The 25,641-nt window shown below is 43.0% G+C and overlaps 3 protein-coding genes across 8 annotated transcripts; 1 reads left to right on the forward strand and 2 right to left on the reverse strand.

The window, feature by feature from the left end:
• Window positions 1-415: 415 nt before the first annotated feature.
• Window positions 416-8,925, reverse strand: CPSF4 (cleavage and polyadenylation specific factor 4). The gene is made up of 8 exons (XM_053365989.1): window positions 8,821-8,925; window positions 6,635-6,685; window positions 5,900-6,052; window positions 3,894-3,989; window positions 3,434-3,527; window positions 2,265-2,337; window positions 1,708-1,878; window positions 416-767 (listed from the first exon to the last, which is right to left on the reverse strand). Exons 1-8 carry the CDS (start codon window positions 8,921-8,923, stop codon window positions 699-701), a joined length of 810 nt encoding a protein of 269 aa, XP_053221964.1. The 5' UTR covers window positions 8,924-8,925; the 3' UTR covers window positions 416-698.
• On the forward strand, window positions 8,916-20,030 carry PTCD1 (pentatricopeptide repeat domain 1). 6 transcript variants are annotated; one of them, XM_053365985.1, is made up of 9 exons: window positions 8,916-9,023; window positions 11,089-11,607; window positions 12,250-12,390; window positions 13,499-13,717; window positions 15,434-15,535; window positions 16,437-17,210; window positions 17,608-17,724; window positions 17,980-18,162; window positions 19,819-20,030. In XM_053365985.1, exons 2-9 carry the CDS (start codon window positions 11,137-11,139, stop codon window positions 20,011-20,013), a joined length of 2,202 nt encoding a protein of 733 aa, XP_053221960.1. In that variant the 5' UTR covers window positions 8,916-9,023; window positions 11,089-11,136; the 3' UTR covers window positions 20,014-20,030. The 6 variants fall into 6 exon arrangements, with proteins under 6 accessions (XP_053221960.1, XP_053221963.1, XP_053221962.1 ...); XM_053365984.1 differs by lacking the exon at window positions 8,916-9,023 and adding an exon at window positions 9,400-9,508; XM_053365986.1 differs by lacking the exon at window positions 8,916-9,023 and adding an exon at window positions 9,583-9,604.
• Window positions 20,031-21,054: 1,024 nt separating this feature from the next.
• Window positions 21,055-25,582, reverse strand: BUD31 (BUD31 homolog). Its single transcript, XM_053365999.1, has 5 exons — window positions 25,258-25,582; window positions 24,131-24,249; window positions 22,819-22,941; window positions 22,111-22,277; window positions 21,055-21,312 (listed from the first exon to the last, which is right to left on the reverse strand). Exons 2-5 carry the CDS (start codon window positions 24,222-24,224, stop codon window positions 21,262-21,264), a joined length of 435 nt encoding a protein of 144 aa, XP_053221974.1. The 5' UTR covers window positions 24,225-24,249; window positions 25,258-25,582; the 3' UTR covers window positions 21,055-21,261.
• Window positions 25,583-25,641: the final 59 nt, after the last annotated feature.

The raw sequence follows: 25,641 nt of genomic DNA on the forward strand, positions 1-25,641 counted from the left end.
GGATTGTGGAAAGGTGCTTCTGAAAAGGTACATATAATCTTCATGTAACATGAGTTTAAACACACATGTCCCTCTTACTTCCAACTATGAATGCATAATAAACTTAAATACCTTTGCTTTTCAACTCTGACTAATCAGTTGAAGGGACATGAGCTGTGTAGCTTTGTGACTTCATCTTGGCTAGAGAGGCAAGGACATTCTACTAGACTTCAGCATAATGCCAACTCCTCCCCCCTCCCCGTGACATACCAATAACCCTTGGACCAAACACTTTACAAGGAAGGCATCAGTGTAGATTTTAAGCATGTGCAGAACACAGCAAAGCTGTGCAACTCATGACATCTCATGAGCCAATTCCCACCTTCCACCCATAGCCAAGGACTGCTGAAAAAATGAAAGACTTCCAAGCCAAGGATATTGGAACAAGGAGTGCCTATTCCAAATATTCTATTTCGGAAGAAGGCTTGTGTATTAAGCTTTTCTTCAGCCTGCTTCCCAGCTGGGCAGTCTGAATAAAGGCAGGCACCACTTATGTTCTAAGACGTAAAACAAATGAAATACAAAAAAAGAGGTGGTGGGTAAGTAGTCCTCAGTAGGCCGTCCTTTTCATTTAGTCACTGGGGGAAAAAGATGGCTCAACAAGTTCAATGTGGTTTCAGGCAAAACTCGGCCCTCACATTTAAAAAGGTGCTGCTGGCTCACTGTCCGCTAAGGAATGCCAAATGTCCTTTGGTGCATCTGTTGGCATAATGTCCTTTTTCACCACACTGGAGAGAGGACAAAAATAATGAAGCTATTAAAATGCAGGAAGTTAAAAGTTTCGAATAAAAACATTAGCGTGAATGCAAATGATAAGCACAAAGCCTGTCTTCCTAAAGTGCTACCACGGTTGGAAGTCAATAGTTTATATATGACTGAAACTTTGAATTGGTGCCTTTCCCTGTGGTGCTACTTTTGGAAGTGGCTGGTATCCCTGTTGAAAGCAGTGACAAAGTAAGATGCCAAATGTTAAACGGCACTACATTTAATCTATGGCTGTAAGTAATGTTCATTTGCAACCTCAGCGTGAATTTGGTACTGTTCAAAGCCACATCAGGTGACAAGTGGGCATGCCTTGGTCCAATCAGCCTGGCAAGGCAAATTAGGACCATTGGCCAGAGATTTGTCATTGCTGATATAGATAGTAATTCTTTACCCATCTTCATATCCTGTCACACGCACTTAGGGAGACAGATAATTGTATCTGGGTAAGTTTTTTACTTGAGAACTATGGAATTCAACTTTGTTGCCTTCCATTGCAACAACTTCCAGAGGTGTGGCCATATTAACAAAGGTGTTTTCACAAAGGTGTAAGCAGGTTCCCAAGACAGAGATGAGTTTCCTTATTCGATACCTATCCATTGCTTTGCTGCTTCATACTCTTACATATTCCTTTTTAGATTATCCCTGCAATTAAAGGACTGTCTTCTTAAACATTACAGTAGAGTGCTTGGAAGTTTTAGGTGCTTATATGTAATAATGCAAAGTAGTGCAAGTCCCTAAATCCCATTATTTTTCAAAGTAGGCTGAAACAACACTCTCTGCTTGGATGTATGAAAATAAAATGCAACTATGTTTATTTCACTTTCAAAACTCAGGTTTTGGGGTGCAGAGTTTTAAGATTCCCCAGACAATCCTTTCCCCTACAACCTGTAGGCTTCAGCTTACCTTATAACAGGTGACCTGTTCCAATGGCCGAGGACCCCTGTTCCCCATGCTGTTGTTTTGAGACTGCATAACTCCAATGACCTGTGGGGTCCTCTGTTGGTTGGGAGAAGAGTTCTGACTCGTTAACTGGATGAGGGATGATGACCTCTGTAGTGGTGGATTGTTATTTTGCTGAGAGGGGGAAAAGCAGCCCACACATTGATCAATTCAGAAAAAAGAACCATTGCCCTGAACCATGATTGAAATGCAACTACCCCCAAGTATGTTTCTTTTTGCCAAGGCTTCTACAAATGCAGTATGTAACATCCAACCTTCAGACAGCAAGAAATTCCCACAGTACCTGACTAGAGAATGGAACACCAATGGTGCATCAAAAGATACACCCTTCAAATAAAAAAAGAAGTTCCTCTCAATGATTTCACAATGGTGCTTTGCGATTTCTATTCTCTGAAGAATATAAACTGTATATTTGGTGTTCAACTATTTCAACAACCTTAACCCTCTGGCATTCAGAAGATGCTGCAGAAGTCTGTAGATTTAACTGGGGTACTGCATACCTTTTGTTGTGGCTGTGTTGGTGGAGGCAGCGGTGGTTGCTCTGTGGTTCCCATGGGAAGTTCAAATCGAGGGCTAATTTAAAAAGAAAGTGTACATAAGGAAACATACAAAGATTAAATTGACCCTCAAACCACTGACACCTCCCCCTTACAGCTTCAGAGTTCATACCTGTCCTGAGCAACAGAAAATAATTCCTCTCCATGTTACATTTTGCTGCTTGAATACAGAAACTACAGCAGCGAGAAAGTATTTTCTACATACAGCGCTAGTACAGGAAGGAGAAACAGATTCTCCCCAACCAAACCATTCAGAGGCCAGTAACCAACAACAAGAGCAGCTTGAGGAAGAGCCCACCCTCAAGGCTAAAGAAGCATGAGGTACTTTCTCCTCCAGCCAGATTGAGAGATGCTTACAGGGCTAACACCTTGAGACAACTTGTGGGAACAAGCTATACCCCATGCTGCTAGGGAAAGTCAAAACTCTGGGATACTGTCAACCTGACAATATCTTCCCATTTTCAAGTATGATAGCAAAGCACCCTGAGCAAAACCTGAACTCTGTGCAAGCCTGCCTTAATGGGAAGCCACAAGCCTCAGTAGGTTAAATATATTAGTGAAATGCAGTAATCATTCTCCAAGACCATTTCACTTCCATGTGTTTTCTGACAGTGAAGGAGGGCCTCATCCTACACTGGATCTCCTCCCAGCTGTTCCAGAAGGCAGGGCCAAGCTTTGAGACCTTCAAGTGTACAAGAGGCCCTTCCCATATGGATCGTATCTTAGCTCCAGAAAGCAGGGCATTGATGGGGCTGTGCAGAATTTTCTTTCCTCAACCTTTCCCAACTTTCTGGCTTCTAAATCTCCCATGTCTTTCTTACTACTATGGATCTTATTCAGAAATGGGTTTAAAATGTTTTCTTCAACCCAAAAAAGAAGAGTCCAGCACTTTCTCATCATTCATTTGATGAATATTCTGACTATGGAACCAGCCTAAAAGATTTCCAGGGTACATTTGAATGGCAGAGGGCATGGTGGATGAGCCTGTGACACTTGTGAATGAGCCTGGGGCAACTTTCAAAGAAATATATGCCAGTGTATGATATAGAAGTTATGATGTATAAGGTTGAAGGGGAAACAAAACAGCAGAAATAATCCTGGAGCATACTCACTGCATGAATTTGCAAGTGGGGCCCTCTGGACAGAAGCCTACCAGATAATTCACACATATAACACGACGGGTGTGTCTGTGCCTACAGAGGGGGCCTGCAATAAAAGATTTATGGTTATATCTGTTATATGCAGACACAGGAAACATTCAGGATACACAAGGCTTGCTGTATACACACAAAGACAAGCCAACCAAGGCTACCTGTGATTTCTGACCTTTCAAGCTACAAGGATTGTGAATTTTCAGAGACTTTTTCACTACCACAAATAGAAATTTCCCAGAAATGAAGACAAATTCTTAAGCAGCCAACTCTTATGCCAGACATCAGGGATGGGACTCTCCCAAGGTGCAAAGTGTGTCAGCTTCACATTATGGTTGCAAAGCAAATATATGTTGGAAGTCAACACAGATGCAGGCTAGCAAGCTACACAGCCATCAGCAGAAATATGAGGTATACATACCATGTTTACAAAAACCTCTGTCATACCAAGGACAATCTTTGATCTTAGATTCTGGGTCAATGTGCAAGAATGGGCATTCCTTGTTGCTGCATTCCCCTGCAGTAGACAAACACTCACTTTACTGGACCAACCAAGAGAGAAAGAGCATTGTGCATCAGCATCAGGATCAAACAGTTTTCCCAGAACAATGATACAGCATCAGGAAAAACTTGAATGCATATCTTTTGCTATTCACAAGAATCTTGGCTTTCTAGAATCTTGGCTTTCTTCTGGTAGTGTAAACCTTCTCTAGCCAGATAAATAAAGATTCTAAAAAGTTAAGCATAAAGAGTCATATTCAGAATGAAGACAATTTAAGGTTTTTACTTATGTTATACTAAATCACCTCCTGCCAACCTAGCAGTTCGAAAGCATGTCAAAGTGCAAGTAGATAAATAGGTACTGCTCCGGCGGGAAGGTAAACGGCGTTTCCGTGCACTGCTCTGGTTCGTCAGAAGTGGCTTAGTCATGCTGGCCACATGACCCAGAAGCTGTACGCCAGCTCCCTCGGCCAATAAAGTGAGATGAGCACCGCAACCCCAGAGTTGGTCACGACTGGACCTAATGGTCAGGGGTCCCTTTACCTTTACTAAATCTCCATGAAGTTGGTGTCACGTAAATCATTTATTCACTTCAAGTGCAACCCAAAACAAATAAGGCATATAAAAATTATGGAATTCACAGTACGTTATGGACAGCACATCATGAAACAATGATAACTAAAAGTGCAAATTTTCAAACAGAACTACTCAATGTACAACCATATGCCCGCGCTCAAGGGTTATACACATATTTGATTATTTTGTCCTATAAACACTTGGGAAGAGAAATTCTAAACTGCACCAGACAGCATAATAAAATGCAGAATTTAATGTTCACTGCAAGTAAGTTTAGCTCATAAACCAGCTCCTATTGGCGAGAATTGCAAGGTAACTTATCTCGTTCCCTTGTGTTACTGCCAATCCTAATACACGGCCCCAAAATGTGTGAAGCAGTTGATTTCACATGACCCAAACTACAACTCAAGGCTGATGTGTCTATGGAGACCTAGGACAGTACAGTATAGCAACCATAATATGGAATTACAAATGTAGTAAGAATTTACTTCTAAACCACTGGTTCTTGCCCAGGTGAGGGAACCAAACTTTAAATAAAAAACAATAGAAAAGCTATTGCTCAATAGGACAGGCCCACTAACCATTGGTTAGCAATGAACTGCCAGTTAGAAAGATTGCTCTGATTGAACAGTAGAGCAAAGCTTTTCTAGAGTTCTACACACATAGCCATACATCATAAAACATCAAGCAAACATCAAAATGTCAGGCTCCACTGTGTTAGCAACTTCCCTTCATTCAGCTTTTGCACTTATCGCACAGTTGCCTTGACAACCAGGCCTTCAGAAAGGAACTATGACATTCCATTCCCATATAGGAAAGCTTCAAGGAGATGCTAGTTTAACACTCCAGTGCTAACTTAAAACTGTCCTAGCAAAATATTCTGACTAGCTGCAAAAAAATACTCCAGGGTCAGATAAGCATGGAATGCAGTGATTCAGTGGTTTACACTATGTGGGAGATACGCATTAGAGTTACACAATGCAGGAACACCAGAATCGAATTATTCATTGGTACATTCTATATAGAGAATAAGTGCTTTTGGATAAATACATAAAACAGCTACAGCAAAATCTGTATCAAGGATCTAATATCAAAATTTATACATCACAAAGTTGCAAATTTCTGTCATCAGTGGGTGGTGTTAGGCAAGCATCTCCTTGTGGAATTATAATACAGTACTGACCTTAATTTATGCAGCTATTGTAAGGATTGCTGAGATAATATATGTGAAGTACCCTCAACATTTTAAAGTGCTTCATAAATGTCTATTTGTATTGAGTGACTTCCTCTGTACAAGGCAAGCCTTCACAGTACCAGTAAAACTCACGCAGATACTATATTTCCTCTTACCATATTTTGAGTAAAAATAACACTCTGGCATCTTAGTCATGTCATATTCATGCAAGAATTCACACTGGTCACCCTTCTTGCACAGCCCTCGTAGCCAGTGTTTGCAAACCACTGTCTTTTCACCACTGATGTGCCGGAAGGGACACATTCCTCCTATTGTGCAGAAAACAAGAGATAAAAGAAATGCTCTTTAACACACACCCCATCTGAATTATGGGTGGAAAGCATCAAGGCAGGTCTTACATTTTTCCTTTAGGTCAAAGAAACAGAGCATATTTGTTCATGCAGAACTCACAGAGCATATTTGTTCATGCAGAACTAACATGGTAGAAACAACTTCTCCCCTCATAGACCAAGAGATGTCAAAATGAAAGGAGGGACCATGAATAGAAAATCATGTCTTCTCAAAAAATCATAGGAGCTTGGAAACCACAAGATCCTAATGTATTACTTTTATTCTGATAACTCAGCTTGTAAGTCAATGGTGTCAAAAAAGTGGTTTTGTTGTACCAGGGACTGATAGTCTGCTTGGAAGCCCTTTAGTTCTACAAAGTTTTGTACATCTTATGTCCACATACCTAACAAGACTTCCTTGTTTCTCTGTCAAGTGCTACGTACACTGATGCAGTATATAAACAATAAAGACTAACTACTGATTCATAATAAAGGACTGTGGTTTATTAACTGGCTTTGCTTCATCTTTTTCTAGCACAGCAATTTGCAGGTGTGGCTTACCTTTTCCACAGGCCGCTTTTAAAAAAAAGTCACAGACAGCTGCACCCGATTCTGTGGAAAAAGAGATTCACAATGAAGCTCCCTATATCCCACACCTCTGTAGTTTTCAACAGTTGTGTTATTAAAATGAAGACCGCTATACAAATTAATCACTCAAGTCTTCAGATGGAAATTTACCCAATATCATCTAATGAATTTATGGCTGAGCGCACATTTCATATTCTTTTCTTAAAGTCCATATTCAGACAGGAACTGCTGGGGCAACATACACAGTGTTCCTGAGCCTCTCATAGCTATGTAACAAGTAGAAATCCAGAAAAGGTTTTCCTAGCATTTCTTCCCTTAGCCTGAGAATGTTGTGGATAACTTGAAAGCCCACATGCACCGTGAAGAGAAGTTTGTACTAAGCTGGCTACCTATTTTGTTCACCCAAAGCTTGCCTGTTTTGAATTCTCTAATGTGTTATAGAAATGCTAGCCGTTGTTATTATGCTTCCTACTGCGGCTTTGGGGGCAAGTAAATAAGTTATTATTTTTTAAGGCATTTTTGGTGCAGTTATATGGAAATTTTACAGCTGTTGACTATACTATTTTATGGATCCACTTTTTTCTTTTTAAAAAATATTTCCTTTGCACTTTAGCAACTGACTTCTCAAATATCGTTTTAATCCTACAAAGCTGCATCTTTAATTTTACTCGCTAGTCTACCACCACCATCAATTTATCAGTCAACAGGCCAATAAAATGCACCCTTTTATTAAGTACAGAGTAAAACACAATGACATATGTGTGATTGATGGAGGGCACTATCAACAGCAACTAGTCATTTATTTATTGATTAAAAGATTTATATACAGCTATAGCATTAAAAATAGTAAAGTGGCTTATATAATTTATATACATAATAACACACAAAAATCAGAATCAGAGACTCATCGACTAATTATGGAAATATGTATTCTTAATTGCCTACGTAAGCCTGGTGGAACATTCTCAGCTGGTGTTTAAAAGTTGAAACAGAAAGCACCTGCTGAAACTCTACTGGCAGAGTATTGCACAAGACCAGTGACACTAAAGACCATCATTTGTGTCAATGTCAAATGAGCCTCACCAACTCAAGGGTAGGGCAGGCAGCTAACAACACTCCTGCAGATGATCTGAAGGAATGAGCTGGGATATAAGTGCTCAGGCAGTCCTAAAGGCACTCTGGATCTCAGTTCTTCAGGGCTTTGTAAATGTATACAATCAGTAGTAGATTTTTTTAATAATGATGTTGCATGTTGTTGGCCAGGTGGTCCTGTCAGCAGTCTGGTCATTCTATTCTGCATCAGCTGGAGCTTCTGGACAGACCCACCAAAAATACACTGCAGTAATCCGGTCTTGAGAGTACCGCCACATAGTTATGATGGCTACATGGAACCTCTGGAATCAAGAGTCAGCGTATCTCAGAGTCCTTTTCTACAGAACAATAGGAAGAGAAAGCTGTTGCCTTCATGCGCTACTGGAGGGTTTTCCAGTGGAATCTGGGTGGCTGCTACGGGAGGCAAGAAACCAGACTACACAGGACCTTTCACCTGCTCCAACAGGGCTCTTCCTACATTGGGGTTACAAGTAGGTTCACTTTCCCCCTTTTTAAATAAATTTGATTCATATTTTAATCCATCCATCTTCTCTTCAGTGACTCACAGGGCAAACCTACACCGCCTTCCTCAAAAAATAAGCCCTGCCAAATTCAACAGGACCTACCCCTTAAAGTAGAAGTTTCTTCTGGGGAGGGGGGTTATTCCAAAATGTGTTTTTGTGGGATCGTAAACCACACAACTGATACAATTTATTGAGATAACACTTAAATCCCACTGAGACTCTGAAAGAAGCTTAAAAAACAAAACAAACCCCCTCAAAACCTAGGTGCAGCAGCAAAAATTATACGACATCCGCATGGAACGAGGATTGCTCTGTCTCCCTTTCGTGACGTGTCCTGCAAGCTAACACCTCCCTCGAAGCCCCCTATTCAGTGTATTGGGAATAATAATAATGATAATAATAATAATTGCAATGTGTGCCTCTGCCTCCCTCTCCCTCCATCTTCAATTCCACCGGGAAGAGCAGATGGGGGGTGGGGTCTGGGTCTGCCTCTTCCTGCGCGGCCCTCCCTGACCTCCCTCCCTCCGCCGCCCCCTCGCGTACTGTCCATGCCCGGGAAGGGCAGCGGCTGCGCCCCGAGCTGCTGCTCCACCGCGATCTCCAGGTCGAACTTGATGTGATCCACGCTGGCGATAAGTTCCTGCATGGCGGCGGCTGCGGCTGTGCGTTCGAGGGAGGCAAACTGGGCAAGGAAGCGAAGTATCTCCGCTCCCCTCGAGGCGCTTCGGCTCTTAGGGAAAACTGAGGTAAAACCAAAGGGCGGGGCGAGCGAGGAGCCTAACGCTTGTGTGCGCGCGCGAGTAAGAGGGACACCAGCTCCCTCCAATCCGAACGCGACGGGCCTTCGCGAGGGATGCTGGGAGCGGCGGGGCTTGCGCACGCGCACCCTTAAGCCCCGCCTCCGCTCTCCGGCTCAGCCAATAAGACTAGGCCCCGCCCCTTCAGTTGGGTGGGCGAGGTTAAAGTCCCTCGCGCAGCCATGGTGCGTGTCTCTCTCGCTTTCCTCTTTCCGGCCCCGCCTCCCCTCGCTTCAAGAGTCGGAAGCATTGTTATGGGGAGGGAAGAAGAAGGCGGAGGAAGAGCGAGCCAATCGGCTCTCGCGCCGAGGTGGACCTATCGCCTCAGCCCGAACGAGAAGCTCCGCCTACCACGTTCAGAGGTCGAGGCGTGCGGGGAAGTCGGGAGTCGCGAGCGGGAGGTCTGGCCTCGCGCGTGGAGGGAACGTTGGCGGGTGAGTGGCGGCCCGTGTGCGCGTGCGCGCAATATAGAGGAGGAGGAGGAGGTGGTGGTGGCGGCGCCTCATGGAGGCTCCTTCTGCCTCGGCCGTGTAAGAGGGTCCCAGAGTCGGCCTCAGCCAGCGCAGCACAGTGGCCACGGGTGACGGGAATTGGAGTCCAGCAAAACTCATGGAGGGCCTCAGCTTTCCCATCCGAGCCTGATCCTGACACTGCTCTTGACAAAAGTAGTAGTAGTAATAATAATTATAATAATAGTTTTATGGTTTTTATTTTATTTCTATACCGCTTTATAATTTTAAGAAAAATCTCAAAGCGGTTTACAGCATATTAAATCAATAAAAGATAAATAAAACAATCTGAAGAAAGTCAAATATAGAGTATACAGTCAAATAAACATAATATAAAACTAAAATGTTAAAGATGATATTATCTTAAAGATAATATTTATAGTCGGAACATTTGACTGGGTTGCCCCCATATATAACATAATAAAAGGTCAAATACTGTGTTTAAAACCTCCCCAATACAGGGCTGCCTTCAGAGGTCTTCTAAAGGCTGTATAGTTCTTTATCTCCTTGACATCTGATGGGAAGACACCACTGCCTAGAAGTATGGAGTGGGGGGCTTCTTCCCTCAGCCCTGAGAAGCTTAATTCGTTTCGTAAAATTTACGTACCGCTTTATTGTAAAAAAAAAACACCAACAGCAACACCCTCAAAGCGGTTTACAAAAAGAGAAAACAGTAAAATGGAGGGGGGGGGAATGCAACCCTACTTTCAAAGTTTAAATACTAGAACTAGAATTCCTGACACCTGCAAAATTTTTGAGCTTTTTCCATCGTATTGCCATGCACCCGAGTTTTCCCTGACATTTTGCCCCCTGGTGCCATTTTTTTATACCCAAAGTCAAGGACATGCTAGGAATTTTCCTGACGTATGGCAAGCTTATTTCTAAGCACCTGGGTAGGCTTCTCTAAACAGGAATGTTCTTTTCAGCAGGCGACAAAAAAAGTGTTATGAAGATGCCTGCTTGATCTCCGTAGGCAAGGAGTTCCAAAGTGCAGGTGCTGCCACAATAAAATATCAAGTTGTTAAAGATACGGAATGGGTATTATGTTGGAACCTGCACTATTGCCAATTCCACCAGTCAAAACAGTCTAGTGGGTGCATGTAAAATAAGAAGCTTTGTTTGAAATGTTTCCACACTTAACCTTTCATCAAAACAGATTTCAGAGCAGCATATAATAGTATAGGTAAAGCGTTGCATACAGTTAAGTTTTACTCAAAATAGACCCATTTAAATTAATGGGTCTCAGTTATTTATTTATTTTTAAAGTGCAAATTACTGATTGAAAAAACAGCATAAAAGCATAAAAGCAGGAACAAGCCCCAGGCTCCCCATCCCTGATGTGATACAACAATTTGATCAGTTCTGTGTTTACTTTCTATGATCTTGTTTTAATTTTGATGTATCATTTTAATGTTTAACAGAAGCCACTGCAGGTTTGTTTATTTTTTTATTTTTGAAGAAAAGTGAGGATTCAGATATATAAATGTTTTGGATTTGGATTCTAGGAGATGGCCGTCTAATCGGAGAACAAGGTGACGAAAGCGGGTACCACAATGGCTTTGCAGCTGATACACCATTGCTTCCCTGCAGGACTTTTCACTGTTAGAGGTTCTTTCTATCCTTGGCTGTGTTCTACTTCCAGATTGAGGTCCATTTCAAAGAAACATTTGGCAGGGCCTAGAAATGCACATCATCTCAGGTTTCTGGCCTTGAGACCTTTTAGTTCATCCCCAGTGGTCTACAAGTTACATAGGAGAGATCCGAAAGAGACACACTCGGCCACCACCTCTGAAGCAGCCAGCAATGAAGAAGAGAAATTTGATGACGACGAAGGCTTTGGGTTGTTGTCTCAAAAATTTTCTTCTAGACAATTTTTTCACAAAGCTTCTGAAGAATTTCACGATTTGCAACTCAAAAGCCAAGTGGAAGAAGAGGAAGAATTGGAACCAAAACCCAGACAAGGTCCCAGGAACACTCCGTATTGGTATTTCTTGAAGTGCAAGGCATTGATAAAAGAAGGCAAGGTCATTATCTCAGCTGTTTTCATTGCAAGAGTATTGAATAGACTTGTATAGCTAGTGAAAAGCCATTGCTCACTGCTAGAATAGAGCACCTGCCAGGGACTCTAGGATGCCACTCATAGTCAGTGTAGTAGACAATATTGGGCTGGATCAGGGTTAAGGAGCCTTCAGTCCACAGGCCTAATATTGGCCAAGCCCATACCCAACACCATATCATTGACATTGGCAAAACCCTGTGCACAGCCCTTTGCAAAACCCAACAACCAGCTGATCCTTGGGGCTGGCGAAGCAAGGTGTCAAACTATGCTGACAAAAATGGGTCATCCAATGCCACTGTGATGCCCACCTGTCACACATGGGCCGTAGAGGTGGGGTCAGTAGACAAGGTTTCTGCCTGCATCTCCCAATTCCTGAGCTAGATGAGCAGTGTGATCTTGTGCAGCCGTCAGCAACCTATTCAGACCTGGAACCTGCCCATATTTAATCCAAAGATACACATTAAAATGCCAATGGGGACTGACCGCTGTTCCCGTGGAAGGGTTGCCCATAAGGGAATAGGGCTTTTTGGGATGAGAAAGGTTCCCCAGGCCCTGCAGTAGCAACAGTTCCTGCTGCGCCCTCACAGTTGTCCTCTCTTAACTGTAGCTGGCAGAGGCTTTGAACCTGTTTGAGGTACAGATGCTGAAGGAGGAACGTGTTCGGCCAGAAGAGAGCAACTACACTGTCCTGATCGGTGGTTGTGGCAGAGCTGGCTATGTGAAGAAGGCATTCAAGCTCTATAATGATGTAAGTATTCAGGTTTCGTTAACATAAGGAAGAAAGCTGCTGTCAGAAAACCAAGCCAGGGGTAGTTTTTGTATGAAACCACCCAGTGTGGCTGATGCTGATGGGAGCAGGCATCCAATGCCATCTGGAGTTTCCCAGGTTCCCCATCTCTGAACTAGGGAACTCTTGTTGCCAGAGAAGAATTGAAAGACAAATGTTCCTGCAAAATGCTATTGAGAAGGTTTTGGGGCATCTTTCATTCACGTGGAGAAAGGTGCATCCATCTCACCTACTGCTTTTGAGCTGTGTCGTGTCATCCCTCCACCACACCCCCTGTGGCCTTGTGGATGTTGTTGGACTCCAACTCCCATCAGTCCCAGCCAGCATAACAAGTATGATAAGGAATGATGGGAGCTGGAGTCCAGCAACAGATGGAGAGCCACAGGTTCCCTAGCCCTGTTCTAGTGAGCTAAGTCAAAAGCAGATCTTGCCTTCCATTTGTTCATTCAACAGGCATCCCATTAGCCAGCATCCTGGTGTGTGTTTTTGTGCCAAGTTTCTAAACTGACAAGAAAACACAAATTCATGGCCTACAATGCATCAAATTAAAAAAAGAATCAGCAAATTTGCCTGGGATTTCCCTCTGATTCTTTGCAGTAGGAATCACATAGCCATGTGGAATTTTCATTTTATTTTAATTCTATAGCACGATGAACAGCATATGGCAGAGGAAACACAAGGGCATGTGGCGATATTGGCAGTGACTCTTGCAATTAGTTAATATGATGGGTGGGCTGACATACCTTGCAGGGTTTATTATTTTATTTTCTTAATTTAAATCCCCATAATCGAATCCCCGTTACATCCTTCCATCTTAATAGTGACTCTGGCATCGAGTGCTTGGAAGTCTGGCTCTCAGCGCTTCCTGCTAGAAGTCTGTGACACCTGCAATATTTTCTTTAAAAGTTTTCCATTCAATATACAAGTCCTCTCTTGTCTAATTGGGATTTGCATAATTGACTCCTGTGCATTACGATATTTTCACAGAGTACCTGTTCTATTCCTGATACCGCATAATTGTTTGAGTATTTTTATGAAGCGTATCTATTGCTGTTTTCTTGGGAGGCAGATGAAGAAGCGAGCCTTGACTCCGACTGACGCCACATACACAGCCCTGTTTAACGCCTGTGCAGAGTCACCCTGGAAGGACTCGGGCCTGCAACATGCGCTTAAGCTACGGCAGCAACTACTGAACAAAAACATTGAGCTCAACATAGTCACGTACCATTCTCTGTTGAAAGTGTGCTCCCGCTGTGCAGATCTCCGGGTGTGCTTTGACATATTGAAGGTAAAGAAGCTTCTGGTATAAAAATTGGGTTGTTTTAATCTGTGTGTTTGGTTTTTTATGCAAGTTCCTTTTGGAACTATGTAGCAGAAAGTGGCATATATTATCCTCAAGGAAATAAACTGCATGAGCTTGTAGGAAAGGCCCATCCAACACTTTCAAACAAACAACATGGGGTGGGGAGACTGCAAAATGTAAACAGTGCACAGGATTGTGAAATGTTGCAGGGTGTGGGAATGAAAGTGTTTACTTCAGACAAAGTTGTTACTTCTGTTTCCAGGTTTTCAGAATGCTTTCCAAATACTTAAAATGATTTGCGTAGAATCATAGACTTGTAGAGCTGGAAGGGACCCAAGGGCCATCTAGTTCAATTTCTTACAATGCGGGAATCACATCTGAATAATCCCTGGCAGGTGGCCATCTAAACACTGCTTAAAAACCTCCAATGAAAGGAGTGCAGTCCATTCTGCCATCAAACAGCTGAAATATGTTGAGTCAGAATCTCATTTTTTGGTGATTTGAATCAATTGGTTCGGGTCCTACCCTCTGGAGCAGCAGAAAAAGCTCCACCATCCATATGACAGCCCTTGAAATAGATAGCTATTTTATCTCCTCTCAGTCTCCTCATTACCACACTAAACATACCCAAGTCCCTCTACCGTTCCTCATGGGGCTTGCTTTCCAGGTCCTTGACAATATTGGTTACCCTCCTCTGCACATGTTCCACCGTCAATATCCTTCTTAAACTGTGGTGCCCAGAACTGGACACAGTACTCCAGGAGGGGTCTGACCCAAGCAGAATAGCATGATACTATTATTTTCTGTGTATTAGCTTTTTTTTTGCTGGTGCATCACACTGTTGACTCCTGTTAAACTTATGGTCTGCTAAAACTCCTAGATCCTTTTCACATGTACTACTGGCAAGCCAGGTGTCTCCCATCTTATATTTGTGCATCTGGTTATTTGTGCCCGAGTGCAGAATCTTACATGTATCTCTGTTGAAATCCATTTTGTTAGTTTTGGGCCAGTTCTCCAATCTGTTAGAATCAGAATTCAAGGTGACTTTATCGTCTGAGGTATTAGCTACCCCTCCTGGTTTGGTGTCATCTGCAGACCATCATTTTAACCAAGATACACTATCTGAACATTAGTTATTGTAGACAAATTTCTGATTTCCCATAAAATTCCACCCCCACTCCTCACAAATTGGTAAATGGGCAGAGATTCTGTTGCTTTTAGTGGGTTCCGTTTTTGTAAACAGGTCCATCTCCTGCTGATTTTTGGTCTGATTTGGGACAGAGAGGCATGTAAATCCAACTAAAAACTCCTGTTTGCCAACAAGTTAGAATGTGGAATAATGAAAGTATTGTTTCTAATCTTAAAGAGAATTAGACAGTGCATGGTATTTAGTTTCTTACAGTACAAGGTTGAAATTAGCTTTCCCAGCTGACCTCAGCAATAGTATTTGTGAACACAGTATTGATGGACATTTGTACCTTGGTTAATTTAATTTGAAAGTGTCACTTTTGGCCTTCTTAGACTTTCCTGAATCTTTTTATTATTATTATTATCTGAGAGAGAGAGAGAGAGAGAGAGAGAGAGAGAGAGAGAGAGAGAGATGTTTTCCATTTGAGCTACAAAAGAGCGAATGTTTCATTAAGGATTTCTATTGTGGAACAAGTGTGAAATTACTGTATTCATCCCTTTTTTTTAATTAAGGAAATCGTCCACAAAGGCCATACGGTCACCACAGAGACTTTCAACTTCCTGCTTATGGGGTGCATAAAAGACAAAGAGAATGGGTTTCGCTATGCCTTGCAGGTCTGTATGTTCCTTTCCTCTTTACAGCAGAGCAAACCAAGAAAGAGCTTCAAGCTTGCATTCACTCTGACCAGTTTTCTTACGCGATTGCTTCCTCTGGTTGTGATCCTTAAATTTCCATGTATCTTATAGAACTAAGGAGCTATATACATCTTAGATTAATTTTATTGCTAAATTTGTATCCCAGCCTTCCTCCCAGAGGAACCCACGGCAGTAGACAGCAAAATGTTAAAGCCATACAATTTAAAATCAAATAAAAACCATATTTAAAACAATTCAACACCATCTCAAATTTTTTTGAAAGCATCATGCTAATGAGGCTGTGCTATCAGTTCTGAGTTGCTTTTTAAAAAGACAAGAGAAAATGTGTTCCTCTTTAGTTAATCACCATTATGTCATTTGCAGTTTCTTAGCATGATTGTTAAAACATTTGCCTTCAGAACACAACATGTACCATGGAGGAGGTGGGCAGGAGATAGGATCCAGCCTGCAGACCTGATTCTGAACTACCCCCACAGGCTACTTTGTTTATTGCTCATAGTTTGTTTGGAGCTAAACAAACCGTGGGCCCCATTTCAGACATAACCCAATGCCAGGAATCATGGTCCATTTCTCCTGCATGCTGTGAGGGAGGAGCAACATGGATGAGATTGGTGCTTTCACAGTATACACTGTTTTACGGTAATGTGCAAACTGAGCTACTAAGTGGCTTTGGGGACAACTGCTGTCTTCCAGTCTCCAATCCCAAGAAGCAAATATCTCTGAATACTGAGGCTTACTGCCAAGTGAACACATTTAGGATCAACTTGTCTGTTTCCCATTAGTGTTAAAACTGTAATTATATGGATCACCTGGGGTACATTTCTCTTTTCTCTGCCCTGACCTTTCTGTCCAAAAACAGGTTTGGCAGCAGATGCTTAAACTGAACTTAAAACCCGACAGTTACAGCTACAACTTGATGCTCGGTGCTGCCAGAGACTGCGGCCTTGGTGACCCCCGTATAGCTTCCAATTTGTTGCTAGGAACTTTCAAGGAAAGCCCAGCTATCCTGAGACTGGAAGCTGGTAAGCAACACCGGAAGGCGAAGGGTCGGCGAGGAAAGGAAATAGATGCTGGAGCTGCAATGCAGTTTGATGTGGAGATGTTGGAAAAATGTGTGTTCCCGGAGGAGGACAGAAAACCTGAGCAGGAAGTCTATAGCCAAAAAAGCAAAAGCAAAAATGACAATTGTGCAAAGGCAGAGACTGGTGATATCTCTACTTTGCCAGATTCTGCTGCACCCAGGGATTTGGGGATCTCTGATAAAAAACAGATGGCTCCAGATGCGGCAGAAACAAACACTCTGTGTTTTTCCAAAGCTTCCTTCAACTTCCCCAACTTGTTGGACTCGCAGCCGCCCAACGAAAATGTGATCTCCTTAGGGACGGTGGCAACCCCCTCCGACAGACTGGCACTCATTGGGAACATGGAGGGTTTCTTAAAGAGAATGAAGGAAGATGGTGCCACATCCAGTATCAAAACTTTCACACTGCTAGCTGAGCTGGTGCAGCCCAACGGCCAGTCAGAGTCTTCCTTGTTGACGGCGATGGAGGAGCACAACGTGAAACCAGATATAACTTTTTTTAACACCTTGGTGAGGAAGAAGAGCAAAGGAGGAGATCTGGAAGGAGCAAAGGTAAGATCACGGACATATGAGTCTGTGTGGGTCAGGGATGGACGGTCTTCAGGCTTGCAGGAACTACTGTTTTTTTACCAGAACCTGATACATTTCCTGCCCACCCACGGGTGTAGGCCATAACCTTTTGGAGAACAGTGATGACTAAGAAGTACTTTGCATGCAAAAAGTCCCAGGATCAATCCCTAGCATTTCCAGGTAGGACTGGGACAGAACCTTGTCTGAAATCCGGTCAGTGTAGTAGCCAGTATTGAGCTTAATTGGCCAGTGGTCTGACTGAATGTAAGGCAGCTTCCAATGTTCAATTAGCTTCATCCGTGCACATTGCACCTCCTCCCAGCATGAACTTGAACAGGTAATCTGGACAGCTGTTGTCACATGCCTTTGTATATTACAGAGCCTGCTGCCCCTAGTGCTGAAGGAGGGACTTTCTCCCAATCTACAGACGTTTTGCAACTTGGCAATAGCCTGCCGCAAAAAAGAGGATGGACTGCAGCTACTCTCAGACATGAAGGTACAGAAAACTGAAGCTTTTCAAGCTGTTCTGCATGCGGCAGACCTGGTGGTTTTGATGGCTACATGTTCATGAGGAGTTCTGTTAACAGAAGGGGATCTTGTCTTTCAGGTGGCCATTGCAATCAGTTGTGTAGTGTGCAAATCCCCATCTCCCTGGCTTTGGGGGCAGTAATCTTGGTATACTGTGAAACTCCTAGATGTGTAAGGACTTCAGAATTACCTTTGTCTGACAGTTTGGGGCTGTGTTTTTCAGCGTTCTGGAATAAATCCCAATGTACAGATCTATGGTGCGCTTGTAACTGCAGCTGTGAAGAGACTGGACTACGCCTACCTCACAGAGATCCTCGCAGATATGAGTAGAAACCGTGTTCCTCCCAATGAAGTTGTCCTACGCCAGCTGGAGTTTGCAGCCCAGTATCCTCCTAACTTTGATAGGGTGAGGTAACCTTTGGTTTTCTGCAGAAGCTGATTTATACTCCAAAGAGAAAATTAAGACCACATATTATATGCACAGTTCTTTCAACACCCTTGCAGTTCTGTGTCCTCTGCACATTTACCCAGATTGCGCCATCAGCCTTCTCCCAACATATTCCTTTCCAGATATTTGCAATCAAACTCTCATCAGCCCCAGCCAGCATAATTTAGTAGTCAGGGATAATGGTTGGGCACCAGGTTGAGGAAGAAAAATGTATAGGATTGCTACGTGACCGCAAGTATACAGTATCTAAAGAAAGGCCATTATACCAGCATCTACTTAATTGGATAAAGGGACGCGGGTGGCGCTGTGGGTAAAACCTCAGCGCCTAGGACTTGCCGATTGTCAGGGCGGCGGTTCGAATCCCCGTGGCGGGGTGCGCTCCCGTTGCTCGGTCCCAGCGCCTGCCAACCTAGCAGTTCGAAAGCACGCCCAGGTGCAAGTAAATAGGGACCGCTTGCTAGCGGGAAGGTAAATGGCGCTTCCGTGTGCTGCGCTGGCTCGCCAGATGCAGCTTGTCACGCTGGCCACGTGACCCGGAAGTGTCTTCGGACAGCGCTGGCCCCCGGCCTCTTAAGCGAGATGGGCGCGCAACCCCAGAGTCGGACACGACTGGCCTGTACGGGCAGGGGTACCTTTACCTTTTTACTTAATTGGATAAAGGTCTTCTCCATACAAGTTCTGAAGTGTGTCTTGCACCAATAGTATTAATTTGACAGCTGAAAATGTACTATGTACCCAGACCATGGGACAAGGTGAGAGGTTAGATGAGCTTATTTATTGCATGTTTTAATTCAACACTGATACTGTGTGTTTTCTGCAGAAATGTTTATATACCTTTGGGTTGTATTCAGTGATATTCTTACGCATTGAAGTCTATTGACATGACTTGTTCACTAATTTTAATGGGTATGGGCAACATTAGGTACAGCCTTCTAATTTGTTTAATGCTATGGATTTCTGCCATAGGGCTATTTGATGAAATGTGAGAAATCCAATAGTTTCCAGTTTATCTGACCTGTGCTCTTTGAGAGACCACCAAACACAACTGGTAGCAGCCAGACCTGGTAACACTTCTAGATCCCATTGATTCCAGCAGAAGAGAGTTTAAGCACTTGCTTCCCTCAGCAGAAACTTTTTAATACCAGCACACTCCTCCACCCCTTCCAAATAAAAGCAGCAAAAAGATTATGTAAGCTCCTGACAAGTCTAAGAAGCAGTTTCTCACTTCTTAGAGTAGAACTAATCTTCTCTTGCTGTTAGGTAAAGGGGCCCCTGACCATTAGGTCCAGTCGTGACCGACTCTGGGGTTGCGGTGCTCATCTTGCTTTATTGGCCAAGGGAGCCGGCGTTTGTCCGCAGACAGCTTCCGGGTCATGTGACCAGCATGGCTAATCCGCTTCTGGCGAACCAGAGCAGCGCACGGAAATGCCGTTTACCTTCCCACCGGAGCGGTACCTATTTATCTACTTGCACTCTGAGGTGCTTTCGAACTGCTAGGTTGGCAGGAGCAGGGACCGAGCAACGGGCGCTCACTCCGTCGCGGGGATTCGAACCACCAACCTTCTGATCGGCAAGTCCTAGAGTGTTAATTCTCTTCTCCTTTTCCTCTTGCAGTACAAAACAAAGGACTATTACCTGGAGAAAATTAATGGCTTTCGAGCCTACTACTTCCGCTGGCTGAAGTGGATGGAGGCAGAAGAAACACCACACCCTTGGGCAAAATACAGAACTCCTAAGCAGCCAGAAAACAAACATAATACAGAAGATGCTCAAAACTACAGCAGCCAGAGGAGGGTGGTAGAAAAATAAAACCAATGTTAATACTCCGTAGTTGTGTTGGAAAGTTCCTTTTGCCTTCAATTTGTGCCAGCATTCTTGTCCACATTGGCCTTAGAATTTTTTTTACAAAAAAAGGCAGTGAATATTGCTACTCAGACGCAAGCCCTGCTATGTTCAGTGGGATTTACTGCCAAGGAGGTTTTTATAGCAGTTGTGGGGAACCTTTAGCTCTTCAGATATCGAACTTCAACCGCCATCATCCCTGGCTAATAGTGGAATATTTGGAATGCCAAAGGTTTTCCCTTCCTGATTTATAGGGTTGCGACAAAAATGAAGACCTCATGAACTGCTGTAATAAAGTGTCCCTCTTGATAAAGTTTATTCTTTGTATTTTCTCCTCTTAATGAGACTTAGGGCTTTTCCCCTTTAGTTCCAGAAGGGTGCCCATCCCCCATATTTCATGCAAGTATGGAATTTTATATTGGATGCAAAATTTAGCTTCCTTAAGTTACCTTGGTTTTTATTATTAAAACACAAGTTTCTAGGGTGTGAGATTTTAAATATAAGCCTGAAGGCAAAGGCAATTCCTATAAAAGTCTTGGTGCACAGGTAAATGGAGAGCTTGAGTTTTATTGGGTATTTGAGAATGAGGGGGGATTGTACCTCCTCTTAACAAGCAGCAGTTTAGCAAACTTACACAGGTCTTTTGTCCCACTTTATTGCTAATTGGCAGGCCTCCTGGGGAAGTATAACATATTTAAAGCAACCCTTACTCCCGCTCCCACCCAATAAAAATAAGGTGATGTACATAGTTATTTATAATTTTTGCCCTTGTCTCCATGCATAAAAAATAAGCCCTCCATTGTTTCAGCTCTTTAGTGAATTGATGTATACTCTGAATTAACTCATGTCTCCCAATCCAATATTACTAAGCATAATTATTAAACAACTTTACCCCATGTTTCCAAATTATCCCTGGAAAAAGGAGGGTCCAGTTTCATTTATGTTCTTTATTATGAAAACAAATTCATAAAGGTAACAGTAGCAGCACAGAATTAAACAAACCACCTGTTGAGGCAATAGGCAAGACTTTATTTTAAAATAGTTATACAAGACATTAACACTACAGCATTTACAATGCAGGTTGTTGGAGATCCACTCACCGCCGGGTCTTACGACAAACAAATTATGGTTCTTATTAACAGTCATTGACGGTGAACCAGCCATTTAAGAACTCTTCAAAAGGGAAGGGTAACTTTAAAAAGGGAAAAGGGGATTTCATCCAGAGCAGCCTCTGCACCCGCAGTGAGTGCACTCAATTATTCTTCCCTGTAGAATGAAATCAGCATGTTAGTCACAGCAGGCCCCTGAGCACACAGTAGAGCAAGAAAAAAGGAAATTTTGCTGGTTATGAAAACTTAAGAGGATTGCAACAAATGAGAATAGATACACTGTTTCCTACTGACTTCCATATTACTTTTGCAGGGTGGAGCATTTATTACAAGAATCAATTTTTTAAAAAGATAGGACTCTCTCAAAACTGCAAGGACAGTCTTATAACTTGCTTGTTTTTAAAAGACCCTTAAGATATCAGAGTGCTAGAAAAGCCAGGAAATGAGACTGCAAATCTTTTTGCAGCCTTTTTCTTTGATTTCCAGAAGTTCTAGAGTAATACGATGGGTGGTCAGTTTTGAAGCAACATTTTTGGTGGAACTGCAAGAGATGGTGGTTGTTGTTGATTATTATTAATTATTTGTTGAATTTATATACCGTCCTATACCTGGAGGTCTCAGGGAGGTTCACAGAAAAGATCAATGTAAAAAATTAATAATAATTCAATCAATCTGTATACCCATAGATCTCAGAGTGGTTCACAACATAACAGGATGAGTCCTACTAAGTTGAATGGCAAACTATCCCCAAGGAGAAAGTTCAGAGACAGACAAGGTCTCTAGCAAGAGGAGTAACAAACACTTGCCTTTCATTTGGTTTTGATTTTCAGAAGTCACACTGCTACTTATTTGCATGAACTAGGTTGGGGGGGGATGCACAAAAAGGCAAAAGAAATGGGACACAGAAAGAACTGTTGTAATGACCCAGGGGGCTTGTTGAAAACAACATTCTTACCACTTCCAGCTTGCTTTTGGGCACTCTGCAGATGCAGTTGGTTCCAAAGTTGGTATCTCGGGTCTGGATGCAGCGCAAACAGCAGAGGTTTTCGTAACCTTGTTTCTTCCACTTTGCAATTAAGTTTTTGTCTGCATATCCTTCTTTAATGCAATACTCATACAGCTCTGTGCAGGAGGGAGAGAGAGGATGAGATAATTAGAATGCTCAGTAGTGGCAAACAAAAATTACTATCGTTCTGCCCGGACGCTGAGGTCCAGCACCGAGGGCCTTCTGGCGGTTCCCTCATTGCGAGAAGCAAAGCTACAGGGAACCAGGCAGAGGGCCTTTTCGGTGGTGGCGCCCGCCCTGTGGAACGCCCTCCCATCAGATGTCAAAGCGATAAATAACTACCTGACATTCAGAAGACATCTTAAGGCAGCCCTGTTCAGGGAAGTTTTTAATCTGTGATATTTTAGTGTATTTTTGGTTTCTATGGAAGCCGCCCAGAGTGGCTGGGGAAACCCAGCCAGATGGGCGGCGTACAAATAAAAAATTATTATTATTATTATTATTACTATACCCCTTTGGCAGTATTTGCTCACACCTACATTCTAAAAAGGTTAGTATTTCTTTTTCCATTTGACAGACCAGCTCAAGCAGATTTCCCAGCCATACTGAACAAAGCATATACATTTCCCCCTAAAAAATCAAAGACAGCTGTGTTACCTCTACTGATGGCTTTTCTCTTATAGAAGAGATCAAAAATGTAACGTGTTTTCTGGTGATGAATTCTGAAGATAGGCCAGAGAGATTCTACTTTCCTCTTCCCTTCATGCGGTTCAGTCTCAGCTGAAGAAAAGTGGGAAGAAGGGCAGAAAACATGTTAATTTTGCCAGCTAATTCAATTGTTCATTACGTCTCCATTATTTCATGTTGCTAAATACAAGGGGGGAAATCCTACAATATTCTGATTAATAGGATGTGAGAATTCATTGGAGAATATATGCTATAGTTTTCTCATGTAGCTTTTTGCAAGCTGAACCAACAAATGTTTTCAGTCCTCACATTTAACATGCAGTATATAAAGGTGATTTGTACTCAGATCACTACCCATGCAGTAATTTTCTAAGTTCTTAGCCAGAACTGTTCCCATTCCAGATACCATTTTAACTGATGCAAGGTTAACAAAGATGAATCATCTCTGTGAACGTGAGTGGTGCCTTTTAAGTCCACAGTCCAATCTAGAACAGAATTCAAGAAATATAAAGTCTCTGTTTCTGCCTTTTGATTTTTATTTTCAGTCGTAAGTGTAAAAAAAAAAATCTGTTCCTTTCAACTGGTCTTTTTTTTCCTTTTAAAAGGGAACTCCCAAAAGTAGATACAATTCCCAGGGTTTTACAAGCATTTCTGGTAAGCACAATTTCTTTGCCAAATTATATGTACAACACTGAGAAGACTAGGTGCTAACTAATAATTAGCATAAAAACTTCCAGCCTTGGCAGGTTTCTATTTGACACCTTGAAACTGCTGGCCTATGAGGCTTTGTAAATTCCACTTCTGACCTTCAATACTCTGGTCTTTCCCATCAAAAGCCTTATCCCCTTTTTCTTCTGTTTACTTAATTATTGGCTGAAAGACACTGAAAAGGCTTCTTCTGATATCCACCACTAAGCCAATAGCTGTTAAGTATACCATAATTTAAAGTAAAAAAAACCCAAACAAACTACCTGTCCTCTTTTCAAAGCCATACAAAGAGAAGGAAATATGAAAAAAGGAAAGCAGTAAATATGTCTTGCTTAAACTGCACAGTTCTTAGTCAAAACACCATTAATAACTGCAGAGTGCCAAATAAATGCACCTTATCTCAACACTATCTTTCTGAGATCTCTATTTTAACTGGAGATGTCATGGACTGCACTTGGGATCTGTGTACAAACCACCATAGGCTTCCTATACTGAATGTGCCAAAAAGGCCAGCTCATATACTGTTCTATTACACAATTCATGCTCACAGCCGAATTAGTACTCTGCTACTCACCTTCTCTCATTTTTTGATCTAGTTCATCTAAGGTTGGTTCAATCAATTCCCAGCCATCTGGGGGTGGTTTTCTACTCCTCTTCACCTTGGGCATCTTGTCAGCACAGAGTGGGGGAAATCTGGAAAAAATAAGGGAGTAATAAAATTTGTACCACTATAAATTAGAGCACTCTGGATAACATGTTCCTTTTACATATTTTTGAACCAGATGTCTGAATAGCCTAAGTTCTCCCCCATGGCATTAACAATCAATAGACACCCCCCCCCCAATTTCCCTTGGGTTATCTGAACATATACTCTGTTTCTTTATTTGTTATTGTTTATTATTAAATTTATAAAAATATTGCCCTTCATCTGAAGATCACAGGGCACTTTATAAGAAAACAAAATACATAACATAACAACAACAATGCCCCCAGAAACATTTAAAAGGCCATAGATTGGCCTTTTAGCACCAGAGCAGGCCAACCTGGAAGGAGGCACCTATTGCTTCATGCAGCCATGGGGAACATGCGGCTCTCTGGATGATGATGCTGGACGCCAACTCCCAGGGCCGGATTTACGTATATGCTAAACAAGCTTAGGGCCCCACTCTCTAGGGGGCCCCAAAAAAATTTGAAGGGAAAAAACCTGGATGTACATTTCCAAAATATAAGCTAGAAAACAAATAAAATGGCTTTAGATACCTATTAGGTCCATAAATTACCATATAGCTTATATTCAACAAAAAAACAGCGACAATTTGTTGTTGACAAAGGACAGCTGGACATATAAAGGGCCCCATTACCTTCAGTCGCTTAGGGCCTCATCAAACCTAAATCCAGCCCTGCCAACCCTCCTCATCCCTACTGGCCACGGTGGCCGGAGCTTGTTAGAGTTGGGAATTCAGAAACACCCAGAGAGCAAGAGGTTCCCCAAGCCTGCTTTAATGGCTGCAGAGCAGGCAGAAATCCAACAGGTGAAACCTTTGCCAGGTAGGATGCCCTCCTCATAAATTCCTGCCTGCCACACGCCACTGGAGGCCCTTAGCCAAAAAAACGTGCGCCGGCCAGAAAGAGAACTCGTCAAATGAAGGGCCTGCGACCCCCCACCCTCCCCTAGAGAGCCCCCAAAGGAAAAGCTCCTACGCTTCTGGAGACTGTTGTTTCTTCCGCCTCCTCGAAGCTCTCCGTCGCCTCGCGATGACGTCCCCAAGACGAGAAAGGCCCTTCCCTCGCGCTGCGTCACGATAAGGGGCTTCCCTCTGCGGCTGTCTTCGCTGACGCCTGTCTAGAAGTCACTCCACGGACGGCCGCCGGAGCCGCAGGGCGAGGCAGACGGACCGCACGAAGCCTCTCGGCGGACGCGGAGTGCGCTTTGTAATTCCGAGCTTTCCGTCAGGCGGCGCCGAGGACAACCGCCGCTTCCCGACGCCGGCATCCCGCCGGCCAGGCCCCCAAGGCAGCGCGTGTCCCGCCCGCTCTCTCGCGCACGAAACGTGTATCAGAGAGAGAGGAGGGGGGGGACCATAG

This window comes from Podarcis raffonei, chromosome 14, assembly GCF_027172205.1.
Source record: "Podarcis raffonei isolate rPodRaf1 chromosome 14, rPodRaf1.pri, whole genome shotgun sequence".
Classification (NCBI taxonomy): Eukaryota; Metazoa; Chordata; class Lepidosauria; order Squamata; family Lacertidae; genus Podarcis; species Podarcis raffonei.

Bases quoted from the DNA above. Each gene is read 5' to 3' on its own strand.
- PTCD1 (XM_053365985.1), top strand. From the start codon at position 11,137: ATGGCTTTGCAGCTGATACACCATTGCTTCCCTGCAGGACTTTTCACT. The intron at 12,391-13,498 runs GTAAGTATTCAG...CTTGGGAGGCAG, and splicing joins CATTCAAGCTCTATAATGAT to ATGAAGAAGCGAGCCTTGAC. The intron at 17,725-17,979 runs GTACAGAAAACT...TGTGTTTTTCAG, and splicing joins AGCTACTCTCAGACATGAAG to CGTTCTGGAATAAATCCCAA.
- BUD31 (XM_053365999.1), bottom strand. From the start codon at position 24,224: ATGCCCAAGGTGAAGAGGAGTAGAAAACCACCCCCAGATGGCTGGGAA. The intron at 22,278-22,818 runs GTAACACAGCTG...CCTCCTGCACAG, and splicing joins GAGAAAAGCCATCAGTAGAG to AGCTGTATGAGTATTGCATT. The intron at 21,313-22,110 runs GTAAGAATGTTG...TTCATTCTACAG, and splicing joins CCAAAAGCAAGCTGGAAGTG to GGAAGAATAATTGAGTGCAC.
- CPSF4 (XM_053365989.1), bottom strand. From the start codon at position 8,923: ATGCAGGAACTTATCGCCAGCGTGGATCACATCAAGTTCGACCTGGAG. The intron at 3,990-5,899 runs GTAAGAGGAAAT...TGTCTACTGCAG, and splicing joins TTATTTTTACTCAAAATATG to GGGAATGCAGCAACAAGGAA. The intron at 3,528-3,893 runs GTATGTATACCT...CTTTTATTGCAG, and splicing joins CAGAGGTTTTTGTAAACATG to GCCCCCTCTGTAGGCACAGA.